This window comes from Schistocerca nitens, chromosome 9 (assembly GCF_023898315.1).
Source record: "Schistocerca nitens isolate TAMUIC-IGC-003100 chromosome 9, iqSchNite1.1, whole genome shotgun sequence".
Lineage (NCBI taxonomy): Eukaryota > Metazoa > Arthropoda > Insecta > Orthoptera > Acrididae > Schistocerca > Schistocerca nitens.
This window is the reverse complement of record NC_064622.1, coordinates 329102707-329123850: the sequence shown is the minus strand read 5'-3', so window position 1 is coordinate 329123850 and position 21144 is coordinate 329102707. Positions and strand designations below refer to the sequence as shown.

General features: G+C 40.2%; 1 protein-coding gene across 1 annotated transcript in view; it reads left to right on the top strand.

The window, feature by feature from the left end:
• LOC126203011 (AP-1 complex subunit beta-1) overlaps nt 1–21144 on the top strand; it is an 81048-nt gene that overhangs the window by 17926 nt on the left and 41978 nt on the right. Inside the window, exons 7-11 of the mRNA XM_049937213.1 lie at nt 5547–5734; nt 6070–6196; nt 6274–6401; nt 9519–9699; nt 9776–10047. Coding sequence (XP_049793170.1) covers nt 5547–5734; nt 6070–6196; nt 6274–6401; nt 9519–9699; nt 9776–10047 — 896 coding nt within the window. The remainder of the gene's footprint in view (nt 1–5546; nt 5735–6069; nt 6197–6273; nt 6402–9518; nt 9700–9775; nt 10048–21144) is intronic.

Sequence of the window (21144 nt, the reverse complement as noted above, 5' to 3'; positions counted from 1 at the left end):
TTGTGATGGCAAATGCAAGTGAACGATATGTGGTTGTGAATATTTGCTTTCTATTTGGGGAAAAATTCTGTGCAACCCATTGTAATGTTGCAAACGGTTTACAGAGATTACGCTATGAGAAGTGCAAAGTGGTTTTCATGTTTTAAAAATTGCAACATGTCAATTGAAGACAAATTTGGTTCTTCATGTCCAGAAACTATCCGTGCAAATGAAAATGGTGAGAAAATTTGTGAATTTGAGAGGCCATAAACTGCCAGAAATGGTCAGGCAAAAGGAGTAGAGACCCTCTCCTACAGTGGGCAAAGATGAGAAATATTGTGCTGGGACAACCTGATTGAGGGAACAGGTGGCACGAACATGGCATGAACATCCATTAAACACGTGATGGAGCTGACTTGATTGCAATTTCAGTGACGTCACTGAATTTTAAGCAAACATTTGGACACAATGGTGTTTGTTCCCAGATTTGTGTGTCTGATTTGAACTGACCGGCAAAAAAATTCCAAGTATCAACTGCAAATAATGCTGTGCTGACAGTTATTTTTCAAAAGCTTTACAGGTGAAGAGTTATGGTGTTAGGCTGATGACCACAAACTGCAGTAGTGATAAGGAAATAAATGAGAGAGGATCAAGAATAATGGACATTACTTTGAAAATAAGATTTTTTGTGGAGAGAACTGAAATTCCTAGCTTTGAAAAAAAAATTGTACTGGTTTACCTCCCAGTAAAAAAGTTCATAGCAGGAACCAAAAATCATTAATTGTATATTCTCAGTAGAACTTCCTTTGGCAATAAATATTTCATACCTCTCTATGTTGTCTTCTCTTGATGTTTGCCGCAGTTATAGAACGGATGAGGATTGAGAAAGAGGATAACACCTTTGTACACTTTGCATCTGTCAACAAACAAAAGTTATAAAATTTCTGGAGATAATAATTTGCAAGGGAAAATTCATGCGTTGCAAACTGTAATATCAAAAAATTGAAAATCCGGGATGGAACAATGACAGTATTACAAAAGGGTTAGATTGCTGCTTACCATATAAACAAGACATTTAGTCACAAAAAGACTGCTACGTGTTTGAGCTTTCAGCTTCTTTATTCAGGGTCAATTGCCTCTTTACGCACCATACAGATATCTTATCTAAATCATTTTGCAAGTTTTGATCATCGGATGACTTTACAAGACGTTAAATGACAGCATCATCTGCAAACAGTCTAAGACGGCTTCTCGGATTGTCTCCTATGTCGTTCATGTAGATCAGGAACAATAGAGGGCCTATAACACTTCCTTGGCGAACACCGGATATTACTTCCATTTTACTCGATGACTTTCCGTCTATTATTATGAACTGTGACCTTTGACAGGAAATCATGAATCCAGTCGCACAACTGAGGCGATACTCCGTAGGCACGCAGTTTGATTAGAAGACGCGTGTGAGGAACGGTGTCGAAAGCCTTCTGGAAATCTAAAAATATGGAATCAATTTGACATCCCCTGTCGATAGCACTTATTACTTCATGAGTATAAAGAGCCAGTTGCGTTTCACAAGAACGATATTTTCTGAATCCATGCTGACTATGTGACTGGGGTCGGTAAAACGATCCAATTAATAATTTAGTCAGATTGTCAGGTATAACCTCTAACCTCTAACCTCTACCCATACTATTTCACATGAACTATCTACTTCAATTTCGCTACAAGGCAAACTACCTCTGACAGCAATAAATACTCCACCACCAGCTGTATTTAATCTATCCTTTCTGAACACTGTTAGATTGTTTAAAAAAATTTCGGCTGAACTTATTTCCGGCTTTAGCCATCTCTCTCTACCTACAACCATTTGAGCTTCAATGCTTTCTATTAGGACTTGGAGCTCTGGTTCTTTCCCAACACAGCTACAACAATTTACATCTACAATACCAATCGTTTCTACAACTACCTTACTGTGTTTTACCTGCCCACTTTCTGACGGATGCCCCTTCTGTGGTTCCCGGAGACACTCTAACTTAAAGAAACGCCCAGTCCCTTCCACACAGCCACTGCTATGCGTGCAGCCACCACCTGTGTGTAGTGGACTCCTGAACTATTAAGCGGAACATGAAACCCACCACCCAATGGCGCAAGTCAAGGAATCTGAAACCTACACAGTCACAGAACCTCCTGAGCCTCTGTATCAGACCCTCCACTTGGCTCTGCACCAAAAGACCACAGTCGGTTGTATCAACAATGCTGCAGATGGTGAGCTCCTCCTCAATCTCGGAAGCAAGGCAGGCAGTCTTTGCCATTTCCGCTAGCCGCCCGAAACCAGACAGAATCTGCTCCGATCGAAAGCGGCACACGTCATTGGTACTGACATGAGCCACCACCTGCAGTTGGCTGCACCCTGTACTCTTCATGGCATCCGGAAGCACCCTTTCCACATCTGGAATGACTCCCCCTAGAATGCACACTGGCTTCCTTCACCTCCTTGGCAGCCATGTTCCTAAGGGGCCCCATTATGCCCCTAACGTTGGAGCTCCCAACTGCCAGCAAACCCACCCTCTGTTAATGCCCAGACCTTGCGGTCCAAGAAGCTTCCTCTGGGATGTGGTGGACTGCTGCATCCAGCTCAGAGACATCGTCAGCCACTGATAACGTCTAAAACCTGTTTGTCAAACGAACTGGGGAGACCCTACGATCAGCCCCACGGAAAGTTATTTTCTGCCTGCCAGACTTTGGAATGATCTCCCACTCGACCACGGGTGAGGGGACAACCTAAGTGCAGGCAGTACCTGGGGAAGTCACAGCAGTGGACCGATCAGAGCACACGTGAGACGTGCTCGACGCCCCTCGTATCCCCGTGCCCGATCCCCCACAGTGACGCCCCTTGGCAGCAGCCTCAAGCTATGTGATGGAAGCCAACACAGCCTGAAGCTGTGAGCGAAGGGTTGCCAGCTCAGCTTGCATCTGTACATAACAATTGCAGTTCCTATCCATTACTGCACTACTCCTGTTTGAAGCTTGTAAAAATATGTAAAAAGCGAATGTTGTACTCGTTTTAGTATTAGCTGGAACTAGCAGTGCGCTCTCGCTGACAGTGTAACTGAAAAAAATTCGGTTTTTAATTGTCCTGAGGCCAAAAACTGCATAAGTCTATTTTTAATTTCCGTGTGACTGCCACAAAACATACTCAATATGCTGTTGATCGTTTTCTGAACCAAGTTGAAATCAAGAAATAGCATGTTCCACAACTGATAGAAGTGTTTCCGGAGTCACGTTTAGAATGTGTTGCACAATGCGTACCCTCAATTCAGCTAAGTTTGCAATCAGAACACTGAACACAACATCTTTCAGATATCCTCATAGCCAGAAGTCACATGGATTAAGACCAGGTGATCGGGACGGACAGGCTGTAGGGAAATGGCGGCTGATAATTCTAGCATTTCCGAAATGGTGCTTCAGCACCTGCTTAACTGGATTTGCAATGTGCGGAGGTGCGCCATATTGCGTAAAAATGATCCCATCCACACATCCAAGCTGTAGGAGAGCTGGGATGATGTGGTTGTGCTACCATTGACAGTACAGGTAACAGGACCGGAAGCATCTGTCTCTTCGAAAAAATATGGCTCTATGATAAATGATACCATAAACCTGCACCAGTCAGTGACCTTTTTAGGATGAACTGGTACTGATTTATTTGCATGTGGATTTTCTGTTGCCCATATTCAACAATTCTATGTATTGACATATCCTTTCAGATGGAAGTGGGCTTTGTCCACAAAATCTTCCACAGCTATATCATTGTCCACTTCCATGCAAGCAAGAAATTCTAAAGGAAAAATCTCTCTTGCTGGCAGGTCAACAGGAAGCAGCTTGTGTACATGGGTAATTTTGAATGGATAGCAAAGAAGGATGTTCCTAGGATTTTACGCACCGTGCTCCCGGGTAATTCCAACATTCGGGCAATTCTTTGTGTACTACACGTTTGCTAATAACCACTCGTCTCCTCCTGCATTGCTGTAGCCACTGTTTCCACTGATGCCGAATGAGTTGGTTTCCTTCCTCTACCAGGTTGCACACCAAGGCAAATTTCTGTATCATTTTATCCAGACCCACGGCAGTCATTGAACCAGTGCCTTTTTTCAAACCCTTCAGTGTCTGGAACTTCTGCAGAGCGATGTGAGCACACTCATCATTCTTGTAATACAGCTCTACAAGCAGAGCGCGATCTTGCATTGAGACAGTCATGGTGATCATCACAGATGCGAAAGAAGGAAAAGCCTTATACCTGACATGTTTAGACCAACTTCAATAGGTTGTGCACTTAACAGGTGTTTTCATTTACATCGTAGAGGGAGACCAAGAGATGAATACACTAAGCAGATTCAGAAGGATGTAGGTTGCAGTAGGTACTGGGAGATGAAGGAGCTTGTACAGGATAGATTAGCATGGAAAGCTGCATCAAACCAGTCTCAGGACTGAAGACAACAACAACAACAACAACAACAACAACAATTCTGACACATACAGCGCCATCTATTGATCAATTTTCACAATATTTTTTTTATTCTGCCATACGTTTTCCCCCTTCTCTGATAATATTCTGTTGCAATTTCCCATCATTCTGACCAGTGGTGTTATTTCCACGGTGTTTTGAAAGTTCAACTTCAGTTGTAATCACCCTGTATATGTCCTTGTAGTTTGGCATTTTCAAGTTTTTGAAGTATTAGAAGTCAACAACAACAAGAACATTGGCACTCAAAAGCCCTATTTTTTGAGGTGGTACCTACATTTTTATGGTTACTTAGTAATAGTTACTTATTACGTCTGTCACCATACTGGTTGATACGGTCACTTGCCAAAGCTGACGAGTTGTAACGATTCTTCAGCGCTTTAAGCAGTCTGTGAATGCTTCTACTTTTCTTCAGTCATTTAATGGATTCCAAAAAGCGAATTCCAGAAGTATATAACTGAAGCTAACACAGGTAAATGAATGACAGGCACAGCTACGCATAGGAACTATCTTATATTCAGGTCATGGCAGTGATGTGTGTGAACAAAAGATGAAAGAAAATGTAGCTTCTGGGTGCAGGGGTTGCTTTATTTGATGAAAAGCAAGTTTGAAGGGAAACAAGCTGGTGAATGAGCAAGAATCCTAGAGCAAACAATACACTACTATAACGGAGGAGAAACAAGTAATGGAATACCAGCATGAGTAACATCTCAGCCATAATTGGAAGATTAGGAATGAGATGGGTGACCATTGGGATATTGATGTAACAAACCAACAGTAGGTTTGTAATAGTTTTTGGGCTTCTGGCTGACTTCATCATCATGATATGTAATTTCCTCCAATCCTTTTCTTTTTCACCAGTTGAAAAAGATCATGGTTTTTAGAGCTGTGTTTTTGTGCACTTTAATGCAACTTGGTAAATCAGTTTAGGCTTGGCTTACTGTTTTATTTGTCCTTTCTGGATAAATTATGTAATAGTACATTAAGATATCTTCATATACTTGCAGTATTTTGTTTTTACATGTGTCTCACTTCTTACTTTCACATACAGGTCCAGTATGTTGCACTTAGAAATATCAACCTCATTGTACAGAAACGTCCTGATATATTAAAACACGAAATGAAAGTGTTCTTTGTGAAGTACAATGACCCAATATATGTTAAGCTGGAGAAGCTGGACATCATGATAAGACTTGCGTCACAGGCAAATATTGCTCAAGTGTTGTCGGAACTCAAGGAGTGAGTATTCCGTGTTGATATACAAAGGGGGTCAGCAAAAGAAACTGCTAATCCACAATTTAGTAAGAACTAGTCTGTTCAAGGTATTTTTTTAGAATGCCCCACAAACTGGTAACTTGTAGTTCCATATTTACTGTTACAAAGTGCTTTTTGCTGTATAAATTATTTTTTCATGTTGTATTTATGTTATTGTCTTCAAATTTAACCAAAGATATAACATACAACAATCCAAAATACCGTCCTGTGTGTTATTGCTTTATTCCGCTGACCCCTTCATATGTAACTGAAAGAACGGTAAAATTACAGAATTCAGTAATAATATATTTTTGATATAGGTATGCAACTGAAGTAGATGTGGATTTTGTTCGTAAGGCTGTCAGGGCGATAGGGCGATGTGCTATAAAAGTTGAACAGTCTGCTGAAAGATGTGTTTCTACACTGCTTGATTTGATTCAAACAAAGGTAAATATTTCACTGTATTGGGCTGAAATGTTATTTGTATACATTGATATTTTTCTAACCATTTACTTGTTGTCTAGGTCAACTATGTTGTACAAGAAGCAATTGTAGTAATAAAGGACATTTTCCGCAAGTATCCCAATAAATATGAAAGCATTATTTCAACTTTGTGTGAAAACTTGGACACACTGGATGAACCAGAGGCTAGGTGAGCTGTATATACTACCAACTATTATCAACACTGTGGTTAGTTTGACCACCACAGGGTGTTATGACATTAAGTATAAAATTACCTTAAAATGTGCCATTTGCTACCCTGCCCTAACCATCCTATTAATATGAAGCCTGAGTGCTTGATTAAACAGTGCTGCTATTATAGTGCAGGATCTGTGTGCATAAATGTAGACTCAGTTAAGAAAAGTTCTTGCTTCTCATAAATCCTGAACTTCATTATAAAATAATTTGTCAAGACACTCCCTCAACCAAAATGAAAAAAACTGAGATACAGAAATAGAAGAATGAACAAAGGCTGAACCTGAACTAAGATGTAACTGTCTGACCCTAAGACATTGTTATAGGCACCATCATATTTATAATCTTTTAACAATCCGTATGTTATATCCTTCAATTTTTTTTACAATTCATTTTTTATATGTAAACAATTTTTTTAACAAATACTCTATTGAATGTACATTCCCTGTTAAACATAAAGTACAGTTTTTTGCTAGTAGATGTACTTTTTTATTTGTTTATTTATTTATTTAACAAATCATCATAAATTTTATTTTCACATACTATATATATATTTAATGTGTGGTAATCACCTTCACATATGTCACCAGTTACATAAAATAATTTCAACTGTTTTATCTATTTAACATTTTATAAAACAATACTGTAGACACACACAAATAATGAAGTACCTGTTACTTGTGTATTGATATTCATAATTGTAAATCACCTATGAACTGACATTTCAAGCCAGGATCAGGCAACATATCAAAATTATTGATCAGATATTTTGAATGCCCATATAAAGAAGTTATTGCCATGAAAAGTTACAGGAAAAGTCAGCAAAACAAAACTGTTCACACAGAAGATGGAAAGTGCCACGTGTAGTCAAGTCACAAATTTTGACAATGCTGTAGACTCATTAATGACCATTTTATGTTACAGTGGCCATATATCATCATACTAGCAAGACTTAAAGTATACAGTATTGAGAATTAATAATAGTTAAATATTATACAGAAGTACATGATGTAGACAGCAGTCATGAAACATGCAGCTGGTTAGCCAGCAGTGCTAGATACGGTCCAGAGAAGCTATTAGTGTTGCTGTGGTAGATTCTCTTACTGTGGAAAGTATGAAACAGTGGTGCATATTACACTGCTGGAAAAAAATTAGAAGCTTCCAATTCACTCAAAATTTGGTGTTGCAACAGTGCATATGGAGTACATGAAGTTATTTCATTTACAGATTAGTAGCACAAGCTATTCTTAGTTACCAGGTATTGACCCATGCTGCAACACCCATATTAATACATGGTGTAGCCTCCATAGGCGGCAGTGCTGATGCTGACCCTGTCATACAGTCGGTCGTACAAACGGAGAATACTGTCATGGGATATGTTGTGCCACACTTACTCGACCTGTTAATGTAGTTCTAAATGTTGGTTGAAAAGATGCACAAGTCACTTCTCGTCTCATCATATCCCACAGGGAATTGATTGGAGACATGTACAGAGGTTGTGCTGGGCAGAAAAGTTGCTGCACGTGTTGTAGAACACATTGAGTTTCACTGTGTGTGTGTGTGTGTGTGTGTGTGTGTGTGTGTGAATGAGCATTATCCTGTTCAAACAACACATCACCTTCCTGCTGCAAGAACGGAAAAAGAATGGGTGTAACAATATTCTGCACATGCTGAGTGCTGATTAATGTTGCCTCCAGAAACACCAAAGGTGTAAGAGTTGTAACTTATCACACCATAGTTCCAGGGTGGGGCCAGGGTGTTTTGGATGAATGCATTCTCAAAGACAGCACTCTCCAGTTCTACATTGTATATGCAAATGACTATCACTTGCGTGCTGGCTAGTTCAACAATTCATCGTAATGGGTACGAATAAGACATTTAAATTTTGTTGGCCAATGTTTATTAAACTCTGGTTGCACGTGTATAATGATCCGAAAGAGATAAAAAGGTAAACTGCCAAATACCATGACCTTCCACTTGGCAAGAAAAGTATAGAAAATGGTTTTACAATGGAAGTCATGGTTCGTTTCACTCTTTTATCCAAGGTAAATAGAGCTCAGTGATGTCCACATTCTGCAGGTGTGAAACTACAGAGCCAGACGATTGAATTCACCATACTTTGCTAACAGCAATTAAAATTTGAGAAAATGACTATTAATCTTCTGATTAGTCTTTGGTTCTAATTTATCCAAATGATGCTTTCATTACTGAAAATGGCTTGAATATAGAGGAAATGTACCTGTTATGGGAGAGTTCACTAATGTAAGACAGCTAGAGGCATACTAAAGTAAATGCTCAGCTGTGTTAAGTATTAGAGCTTCGTTCTCACAGGGCCTGAGCTGTAGGGCAGTGACAATAAGGCTATTACAGAGCTTGACATTGTCAACGGGTTCGATAAGTGTTTTGAGTGAATGTGCTTGTCAAGCTTTCATATCTAAAGATGGGTAGCAGTTGCAACAATATTCATGATTGATGTGAGGAGCATTTAAAAACAGACATTCCGTGCAGATGTCAACCAACACTTTGTCTTGCTGCGGCATTAACACTTTTCCTGCCCAACCCCCAAATCTGATGACTTAGTCTGGTGTTGCACCACTGCTTTACCTACTTCTGGGCACAGCAAGTTCAGATACTGCACAGGGCTGCCACTTTACGTGCACTGAAACCATTGTATTGGGCAAGTGCCAAAACACTAGCTCTTGTCAGCTACATATGCTGAGAGATCCTGGCAGTAACAGAATCACATATACGTGTGTTACCCTGTTCGACATACTTTAGCTGTTGCAACACACAACAAGCAATACAGTGTTTAAAAAAAATCCAGGGATTGCAAATTTTAATTACTTCAGTAGAATTTCAGAGCTTCAAACATTGCTACATGGCTACCACATGACTATACAGATTCTCTCTTATTTGAAATCTAAGTATCTTGGCATTGGAAGTGGATAAAAGTTAATGTTACTGTATTATCTGTGTCTTTTGGACTGGTCATTGACTATATCCATAAGTATACTAAACAAATCTACGAATGTTACATTACAAAATTCAATAATACCTTTGTAATTTTATCCAGAGCGTCCATGATATGGATTATTGGAGAGTATGCAGAGCGTATTGACAATGCAGATGAACTCTTGGAAAGCTTTCTGGAAGGATTCCATGATGAGAATACTCAGGTCCAACTGCAGTTACTTACAGCTATTGTGAAACTGTTCTTAAAGCGGCCTACTGACACACAAGAATTAGTGCAACAGGTATGGTATCAGTGTATAGCTTGAGGATACTCTGTAATGTTAATCTTTTATTTTAATTGTAAGTCTTGTCTTGTAGGTTTTGAGTCTAGCTACGCAAGACTCTGACAATCCAGATCTGCGTGACAGAGGTTTCATTTATTGGCGTCTGCTTTCAACTGATCCTGCAGCAGCCAAAGAAGTTGTCCTTGCAGAAAAGCCACTTATATCAGAAGAAACAGATCTGTTGGAACCAACATTGCTGGATGAATTAATCTGTCATATTTCTAGCCTGGCATCTGTCTATCACAAACCACCCAATGCTTTTGTTGAAGGAAGAGGAGCAGGTGTGCGCAAGATGTTGCCTGCGAGGTTTGTATTTATCCATAACAAAATAGTTTGTTTTAGTCACACATTGAAGTGTTTTATAAGACAATTTTGTTGTAGTGACTGGGTGAAAAAGTGTTAGTTGACATTATTGAAATATATACTTCTAACATAGTTCCTATTTGAAAAGTATGTAAAATACCCCCCTTTTAGTGCCATAACCTATTCATTAGACTAAACACGATTTTCAGCCACAAATTTCTGTAAATGTTGGAGTGTGTGGAAGTTAATACTCTGATTCTGGTGAATAGGGTGATTACACACACACAAAACTCACCCATGATAACAAATTGGCACTCATTGTGTATTTTTTTAGATGGCCAGAGTTAATTTCACATTGATGTTTGGTCAGTGTTCAACAATTCGTCTATTTAGGATCAAAAAAATGTAACTCCAAAAACAGTGTTTTGAGATAATTTAAGTGTTTTGTCCAAAAAACTGAGTACTTTCTAATAGTATTTCACAAACCATTCTATGGTAAATAAAAAGTATACTTAATTAACTGTTGTTTTCTACTAGGTGTTAAATATTCTAGTCATTTGATGGACTAATCAAATTATGCACAGTTACAATAGTCCAATCCTGAACTTAATGGTTGCTGCTGTATGACATATGAACGCCAAACAAATAATATGCCTCTTTAAGCAATACTATCATATTAAATATTACTGCAGTTGTGTTATTAATGCCTTTATAAATGCAGAACACATGCAACAAGCTATGGGAATGTGTGTCAGTGCTATTGAGAGAGTGCTGTAACAAAGAGAACTGTTTCTCAGGAAGTTGATCTTCAGTCTATGATGAAGAATACATAAAATCCATTATTATTTTCACTTTGCATTATTTGTCTGCAGTAACATTGAACTTCCAATAAATAATTTACAGGTAACAGAAATAATATTCTTGTTCTGTGATCTTCACATAACAAACATAGGAAAAATAATTTTAACAAAACAGAGCTAACAACAGTAACACAGCTGATTTTAACAAAACACAGCTAACAACAGTAACACAGCTAACAACAGTAATAAAGGAGACAAAAAGCAGAAAATAAACATGAAGTCTATTCCTGTGATTCTTCCACATTTTCCTCATTTTGTAAATCATTAGCAGCATTGAGTTCTTGATATAATGTGTGATACCAAGATACATAGATCTATAAGACATTTTTCTTTGCTTATGTAGAGAGGACTGTCATATGCTGGGCACAGAGTTTTGTCTTCAGGTTCTGAATTTGAAGAATTTTTTAGGCCAGGTCTTTTCTTGGTGTGCAAAACTTGGTCACGATTGTTGTAGGAATACTTGAAAAACATGACAGCCTGATTCTTCTATATTGCATCCAAACAATCTTCAGCCATTTCAGTTTTCTCCATTCTCAGCAGTTTTCCTATTCCGAATTATTTTCTTCTGAAGCTGGTTGAAATCTACAATTCGAGTGTTATTAATTTCTGTCACTCTGTACTTCATGGAGGTCGTTCTATCGTATACCAGCCAATGGGATCAAAAACATCCACATATTTACTTTTTCTTTCAATGCTCGCATGCGCCAGTATACTTCCATTTGTCAATGTCCAGGCACAAAAAAACATTGGTCGATAGCTGGAATGTCCAGTGTATTCACTGCATGTAAACACACAGTGCTCATATTGGCATTCCTGTTCTGACCCCCATGTTGTTGTGGTCTTCAGTCCTGAGACTGGTTTGATGCAGCTCTCCGTGCTACTCTATCCTGTACAAGTTTCATCATCTCCCAGTACCTACTGCAACTTACATCCATTCTGAATCTGCTTAGTGTATTCATCTCTTGGTCTCCCTCTACGATTTTTACCCTCCACGCTGCCCTCCAATACTAAATTGGTGATCCCTCAATGTCTCAGAACATGTCCTACCAACCGATCCCTTCTTCTAGTCAAGTTGTGCCACAAGCTCCTCTTCTCCCCAATTCTATTCAATACCTCCTCATCAGTTATGTGATCTACCCATCTAATCTTCGGCATTCTTCTGTAGCACCACATTTCGAAAGCTTCTATTCTCTTCTTGTCTAAACTATTTATCGTCCACGTTTCACTTCCATACATGGCTACACTCCATACAAATACTTCCAGAGATGACTTCCTGACATTTAAATTTATACTCGATGTTAACAAATTTCTCTTCTTCAGAAACGCTTTCCTTGCCATTGCCAGTCTACATTTTATATCCTCTCTACTTCAACCATCGTCACTTATTTTGCTCCCCAAATAGCAAAACTTCTTTACTACTTTAAGTGTCTCATTTCCTAATCTAATTCCCTCAGCATCACCCAACTTAATTCGACTACATTCCATTATCCTCGTTTTGCTTTTGTTGATGTTCATCTTATACACCCCCCTTTCAAGACACTGTCCATTCCGTTCAACTGCTCTTCCAAGTCCCTTGCTGTCTCTGAAAATTACAATGTCATCGGCGAACCTCAACATTTTTATTTCTTCTCCATGGATTTTAATACCTACACCGAACTTTTCTTTTGTTTCCTTTATTGCTTGCTCAATATACAGATTGAATAACATCGGGGATAGGCTACAACCCTGTCTCACTCCCTTCCCAACCACTGCTTCCCTTTCATGCCCCTCGACTTATAACTGCCATCTGGTTTCTATACAAATTGTAAATAGCCTTTCGCTCCCTGTATTTTACCCCTGCCACCTTCAGAATTTGAAAGAGAGTATTCGAGTCAACATTGTCAAAAGCTTTCTCTAAGTCTACAAATGCTAGAAACATAGGTTTGCCTTTCCTTAATCTAGCTTCTAAACTAAGTCGTAGGGTCAGTATTGCCTCACGCATTCCAACATTTCTACGGGATCCAAACTGATCTTCCCCGAGGTCGGCTTCTACTAGTTTTTCCATTCATCTGTAAAGAATTCGCGTCAGTATTTTGCAGGTGTGACTTATTAAACTGATAGTTCAGTAATTTTCACATCTGTCAACACCTGATTTCTTTGGGATTGGAATTATTATATTCTTCTTGAAGTCTGACGGAATTTCGCCTGTCTCATACATCTTGCTCACCAGATGGTAGAGTTTTGTCAGGACTGGCTCTCCCAAGGCTGTCAGTAGTTCTAATGGAATGTTGTCTACTCCAGGGGCCTTGTTTCGACTCAGGTCTTTCAGTGCTCTGTCCAACTCTTTACGCAGTATCATATCTCCCATTTCATCTTCATCTACATCCTCTTCCATTTCCATAATATTGTCCTCAAGCACATCACCCTTGTATAGACCCTCTATATACTCCTTCCACCTTTCTGCTTTCCCTTCCTTGCTTAGAACTGGGTTTCCATCTGAGTTCTTGATATTCATACAAGTGGTTCTCTTCTCTCCAAAGGTCTCTTTAATTTTCCTGTAGGCAGTATCTATCTTACCCCTAGTGAGATAAGCCTCTACATCCTTACATTTGTCCTCTAGCCATCCCTGCTTAGCCATTTTGCACTTCCTGTCGATCTCATTTTTGAGACGTTTGTATTCCTTTTTGCCTGCTTCATTTACTGCATTTTTATATTTTCTCCTTTCATCAATTAAATTCAATATTTCCTCTGTTACCCAAGGGTTTCTACTAGCCCTTGTCGTTTTACCTACTTGATCCTGTGCTGCCTTCACTATTTCATCTCTCAGTGCTACCCATTCTTCTTTTACTGTATTTCTTTCCCCCATTCCTGTCAACTGTTCCCTTATGCTCTGTCTCAAAATCTCTACAACCTCTGGTTCTTTCAGTTTATCCAGGTCCCATCTCCTTAAATTCCAGCCTTTTTGCAGTTTCTTCAGTTTTAATCTACAGTTCATAACCAATAGATTGTGGTCAGAGTCCACATCTGCCCCTGGAAATGTCTTACAATTTAAAACCTTGTTCCTAAATCTCTGTCTTACCATTATATAATCTATCTGAAACCTGTCAGTATCTCCAGGGTTCTTCCATGTATACAACCTTCTTTCATGATTCTTGAACCAAGTGTTAGCTATGATTAAGTTATGCTCTGTACAAAACTCTACCAGATTGCTTCCTCTTTCATTTCTTAGCCCCAATCCATATTCACCTACTACGTTTCCTTCTCTCCCTTTTCGTGCTACCGAATTCCAGTCACCCATGACTATTAAATTTTCGTCTCCCTTCACTACCTGAATAATTTCTTTTATCTCATCATACATTTCATCAATTTCTTCGTCATCTGCAGAGCTAGTTGACATTTAAACTTGTACTACTGTAGTAGGTGTGGGCTTTGTGTCTATCTTGGCCACTATAATGCGTTCACTATGCTGTTTGTAGTAGCTTACCTGCACTCCTATTTTTTTATTCATTGATTTTGTATTTATAACCCTGTATTCACCTGACCAAAAGTCTTGTTCCTCCTGCCACCGAACTTCACTAATTCCCACTATATCTAACTTTAACCTATCCATTTCCCTTTTTAAATTTTCTAACCTACCTGCCCGATTAAGGGATCTGACATTCCACGCTCCGATCCGTAGAATGCCAGTTTTCTTTCTCCTGATAACGACGTCCTCTTGAGTAGTCCCCGCCCGGAGATCCGAATGGGGGACTATTTTACCTCTGGAATATTTTATCCAAGAGGACGCCATCATCATTTAACCATACAGTAAAGCTGCATGCCCTCGGGAAAAGTTACGGCTGTAGTTTCCCCTTGCTTTCAGCCGTTCGCAGTACCAGCATAGCAAGGCCGTTTTGGTTAGTGTTACAAGGGCAGATCAGTCAATCATCCAGACTGTTGCCCCTGCAACTACTGAAAAGGCTGTTGCCCCTCTTCAGGAACCACATGTTTGTCTGGTCTCTCAACAGATACCCCTCCGTTGTGGTTGCACGTACGGTACGGCTAACAGTATCATTGAGGCACGCAAGCCTCCCCACCAACGGCAAGGTCCATGGTTCATGGGGGGGGGGGGGGGGTGACCCCCATATGTATCAGAAAACAAGGTCATCGGCTTTCCTTGTGCATGATTTTTCAAAAAATCCCACAGACATGAAGCCACCGCTGTGGACCCCCTTTTTGCTGTTCTCATCCCACATGCAGCAATCGATTTTGCATTCTCCTATGTTAAGAACTGTGAGATTATACACGGAGAGCTTTCTTTTATAGAATACTGCCTTTGCATTCCCTTTAGGGTGGTAAAGCACTGCTTGTATGTCAAATTCAGCTAGCAAAGATTCACCTTTTCTTGCATTTTGTTTATTAATGTTGTTAAATTTCCTTGCCATTCCTTTCCTTTTCAAATGCTCTTTCTGTTCCCTTTTAAAATTTTTGTCTCCCTTTTCCTCAGCCAAAAGGTGTGAAAATTGTAAACATTTCATCACACATAGCTTTTCATTGCCTTGGTGAATATCTCCCTATACAGCCATAATTTCTCGACTGCCTTTCCTTCCTCGTAACATTGTTCCCTATATAACCGATACATTATCTTAATACTCATATTGGAAGGTAAATAATCTGCTGTACATTCTTTCCTCTTGTAATGAGAGTGAAGGGTAGGAAAACTCTTAATGTGTTTCCTTACAGCCTCTTTACTTTTTTTCTGGTCTCCCTCTACCTGGCTGATGACATACTCTTTGCCCTTTCTCAATTACACAATGTTCATTTCTTTTTTAATAGTATTTTTTACGAAGGTTTCAGAAATGTCAGTCTTCAGGAAAAAGTGCATACACACTTGAACTGTATCAGATCCTTTTATTAGGTAGAATTTCTTGGTCCTCTTCCTTCATGAGTTATCAGATTTTGTCCTCTCACTTTGTTTGTCTTCTTCCACTAATTTATTTAGGTACTGCCTTTGCAGCTCTGCTGATCCAAGATCCCAGTAAGCTCTGTGGATATTTTGTCTGTCCTGCTCAGTAAACTTACTGCTGCACTCTCATGGATATTTAGAGCAATCTTTTGGCTACCAATTTCTTGTTCCATAAAAACACTGGAGAACAGCCTGATATCAGTAACTTCCTGCCACGATATTTCGGCGCAGAGTCTTCTGGCCATCTTCAGGTGAATGCCACTGTAGTAGTACTGGCGAGTACGCGCAGAGCTCAGTTATTTAAAGCCTTCTGAGGTGACATTGCACATGCGCTGCTCAGCGTGCACGTTCGTAACGGCTCCGTGCGTTGCGCCTCGCGCCATCCACTGTGAAAGCCTGGCGTATCGGTGTCAAGTCGATTTCCATCTTTATGCAGATAACTATGTCGACTACGAAGTTTCTCTATAACAGGATTCCAAGCAGAGTTCAGCTGATAACCGCTATCTCGATTGATGAGTCTCGTTGTCAGACAATCTTATTTCCACAGATTCATTGATAATCGAGCTCCAAAAGTTTGATGTATGGGCCAAAATTTTTGCGTCGTTGTAATTCGTGGAATGGTCTGTGCAAATACAATGTTCGGCGATTGCAGACTTGGTGGGTTGGAGAAGGTGAGTATGCCGTTGGTGTTCCACAATGCGTTCCTGCACAGTTCGTGTTGTTTGCCCTATATATGATTTGCCGCATTCACATGGAATTTTGTAAACACCTGGTTTACGCAGGCCCAGGTCGTCTTTAATGGATCCCACCAGTGATGAAATTTTGGAAGGAGGGCGAAAGATGACTCTCACTTGATACTTCCTCAATATTCTGCCTATCCGTGAAGAAATATTCCCAATAAATGGTAGATAAACAGTCGACCTGAAGGCCTCTTCCTCTTCCTTGTTCCGTCGTTTGTAGGTCTTCATCACTCTGTTCACTTGCCTAGGTGAAAAGCCATTCTTCAAAAATACTTTTTGCAGGTGTTCCAGTTCCGCTTGAAGACTGTTGGCGTCAGAGATAGTATGGGCACGGTGGACCAAGGTTTTGAGAATGCCCATTGTTTGTGCTGGATGGTGACAACTAGTAGCTTGTAGATACAGGTCTGTATGAGTGGGCTTTCTGTACACAGTGACCAAGTTTGCCGTCACTCTTCCGTCGCACCGAGACGTCTAAAAATGGCAGACAACCATCTCTCTCTATCTCCATGGTAAACTTTGTTTTCATGTATGGAGTTCATGTGATGTAAAAATTCTTGGACACGGTCCAGACCATGAGGCCACACTATAAAAGTGTTGTCAACGTACCGCCAAAATACTGTCGGTTTAAAAGTGGCAGAGTTGAGTGCTCTCTCCTCAAAATCCTCCATAAAAAGATTGGCCATGGGGAGTCCTTTGTCTCCCCTGGTGGCCAATCTTTTTATGGAGGATTTTGAGGAGAGAGCACTCGACTCGGCCACTTTTAAACCGACAGTATTTTGGTGGTATGTTGACGACACTTCTATAGTGTGGCCCCATGGTCTGGACTGTCTCCAAGAATTTTTACATCACATGAACTCCATACATGAAAACAAAGTTTACCATGGAGATAGAGAGAGATGGCTGTCTGCCATTTTTAGACGTCTTGGTGTGATGGAAGAGTGATGGCACACTTGGTCACTCGGTGTACAGAAAGCCCACTCGTACAGACCTGTATCTACAAGCTACTAGTTGCCACCATCCAGCACAAACAATGGGTGTTCTCAAAACCTTGGTCCACCGTGCCCGTACTATCTCTGACGCCGACAGTCTTCAAGCGGAACTGGAACACCTGCAAAAAGTATTTTTGAAGAATGGCTTTTCACCTAGGCAAGTGAACAGTGATGAAGACCTACAAACGACGGAACAAGGAAGAGGAAGAGGCCTTCAGGTCGACTGTTTATCTACCATTTATTGGGAATATTTCTTCACGGATAGGCAGAATATTGAGGAAGTATCAAGTGAGAGTCATCTTTCGCCCTCCTTCCAAAATTTCATCACTGGTGGGATCCATTAAAGACGACCTGGGCCTGCGTAAACCAGGTGTTTACAAAATTCCATGTGAATGCGGCAAATCATATATAGGGCAAACACCACCAACGGCATACTCGCCTTCTCCAACCCACCAAGTCCGCAATCGCTGAACATTGTATTTCCACAGACCATTCAATGAATTACGATGACGCAAAAATTTTGGCCCATACATCAAACTTTTGGAGCTCTATTACACAGCTCTACAAAATAAAATTTTTTTTTCGTTGCCAGGGAAGTTTGAACGAAAATGGGATATTGTTATGATACTCATTCCGAGTATATTTGTACTTTTTCCAAATTGGCTCTGGTTTTTGAGATATAGGTTATTTGTGGAAATGAGAGTTTCATGTGGATAATATCGACTGCAGGGTCCATATATGGTGTAATGTATTTGCTACCTGTTTTTTAATTAGTGATATTGTACTATCTTTATTAAACAATTGTGCTCAGGGAGTGCATCTGTGTGGTTGAGGATTACATCATGCAAACATCACACTGTCAGCATGTGTTCAGTCCTGTTGTGCGGTGCGTGTGTTGAAGATATTGAGGGTTGTGCAGATTTGAATTCGGCGGTACTCGACATTCATTTGTTGGCCGAGGTAATCCCCGCAACAGCCGATAGGTAGCATTCAGTGTAAACAAGAAAAATGGCGATGGTCGAAAGTCACACACATGTGCAGTGCAGCTTCAAGGAGATAGAACCTTTTCATCGTGACGTAGCAAATAAGAGGTGAGTATTCATTTCACACAAAACAATTAATGATGTTTGTTGGATGTGATTGACATGCAAATACAAGAAAGTTCTGCATAATATGTAGTATTTGCGCAATTTTGTTTTAGGAAAACATGAGTTCTTCATGCCGTCTTTGCGTGAACCATCCAGATGAGTTCTGCTACATTTGTGGTGAATACGTTCTTCAAAAGAACAGGAAGAATATCACTCCTTTTGTGAAGGAAGCGTATCTGGCATATTTCGGAATTAAACTTGGAGATCAAGACAAGGCGTGGGCACCCCATAAAGTTTGTAAATGCTGTGTGGAGTGCTTACGGCAGTGGACAAAACGAAAAAGGAAAAGCTTAAACTTCGGAGTGCCTATGGTATGGCGAGAGCAGAAGAACCATACAGATGATTGCTATTTTTGCATTGTTAATTTGAAAGGTTTTAATAGGTTCAAAAAACGAAAGTGGGAATATCCCGATTTGGAGTCAGCAAGAAGACTGGTGGTGCACAGCAACGATGTTCCTGTACCAACCTTCACAACATTACCCACACTAACATCATCAGATGACGATGTGCACGGCGAGGAATGTACAAGTAGTGGTTCGGAATACGAAGGACGTGAGACACAACCCCAGCAGTTCGACCAGAAGGAGCTCAGTGACTTGATACGAGAACTCAATCTTTCAAAGGAAGCATCAGAACTCTTAGCATCCAGGCTTAAGGAAAAGAACTGTCTTCATCCAAGTGTTAAAATAACAGCTTACCGGACGAGAGAAGGAAACCTTCTTCCATACTTCAACCAAGAAGAGGTTATAGTGTATTGCAGCAATATACCTGGACTTTTACTGGAATTGGGGCTGCCGGAATATAGACCAGAGGACTGGCGTCTCTTCATAGACAGTTCCACTAGAAGTTTAAAATGTGTTCTCCTACACAATGGCAATCGTTACGCATCTATTCCAATTGCCCACTCAACAAAACTTTGTGAAGCATATGCTAACATCAAGATGGTTCTGCAGAAAATTCAGTATATGCAGCACCAGTGGTTGATTTGTGTTGATTTGAAAATGGTGAACTTCTTGCTTGGACAACAAAGTGGATACACAAAGCGCCCATGTTTTATCTGCATGTGGGATAGTAGGGCAAAGCACGAACATTGGAAGCAGAAAACATGGCCTCCAAGGGAACATATGGCTGTTGGTGAAGCAAACATCATTAATGAACCTCTGGTTAGTAGGGACAAGATTGTTCTTCCACCATTACATATTAAGTTAGGACTAATGAAGCAATTCACCAAAGCTTTAGACAGAAATGGTAATTGCTTCACATACATCTGCAATACGTTCCCTGGACTCAGTAGTGAAAAACTTAAGGCAGGAATATTTGATGGTCCTCAAATTCGCAGGCTCATCAACGATACCAATTTTACAAGTGTCGTGACTGTCACTGAAGCATCGGCCTGGAACAGTTTTGTCGCTGTTGTAAAATGTTTTTTGGGCAATCATAAAGCTCCCAATTATGAGGAACTGGTCAAAAACATGCTCACTAACTTTCAAAACTTAGGAGCTAACATGAGCATAAAATTGCACTTTCTCACAGCCACTTGGATCGATTTCCTCGTAATCTAGGTGATTTCAGTGAGGAACAAGGAGAGCGGTTCCACCAAGATATGAAAGGAATAGAGGAAAGATATAAAGGAAGATGGGACAGGCATATGATAGCAGATTATTGCTGGAATCTGCAACGTGACTGTTCTGAAGAGACCTATAAAAGGAAAGCGTGCAGGAAGCGGTTCGTCATGGACGGAAAATGATATACTTATAGAGAAACTTTTCAATTATGTTTCATACGTGGACAAATGCCTATCAGGTTTTCATAGAAGCTATTTATAAAGATTATTTTCTTTTTTCATTGTAGTTTGTAGCGCTCGAGTTCAGTATTAGCAATTTTTTCTAATTTTTTGAATAAATCATGCATTATCTCAAAAACTAGAGCCAAACTGCATAAATGGTTGCTATATTCGTCCTCAGCCCCACTAACCCATCCTAAAGCCACTCAAATATCCTTGGCAAGAAAATGAGTGTTGACCAGTGTTATCAATGAATCTGTGGAAATAAGATTGTCTGACAGCGAGACTCATCAATCGAGATAGCGGTTATCAGCTGGACTCTGCTTGGAATCCTGTTATAGAGAAACTTCGTAGTCGACGTAGTTATCTGCATAAAGATGGAAATCGACTTGACACCGATACGCCAGGCTTTCACAGTGGAGGGCGCGAGGCGCAGCACACGGAGCCGTTACGAACGTGCACGCTGAGCAGCGCATGCGCAATGTCACCTCAGAAGGCTTTAAATAGCAGAGCTCAGCGCGTACTCGCCAGTACTACTACAGTGGCATTCACCTGAAGATGGCCAGAAGACTCTGCGCCGAAATATCGTGGCAGTAAGTTACTGATATCCGGCTGTTCTCCCGTGTTTTTATGAAACAATCAGTACGCCGGGAAAG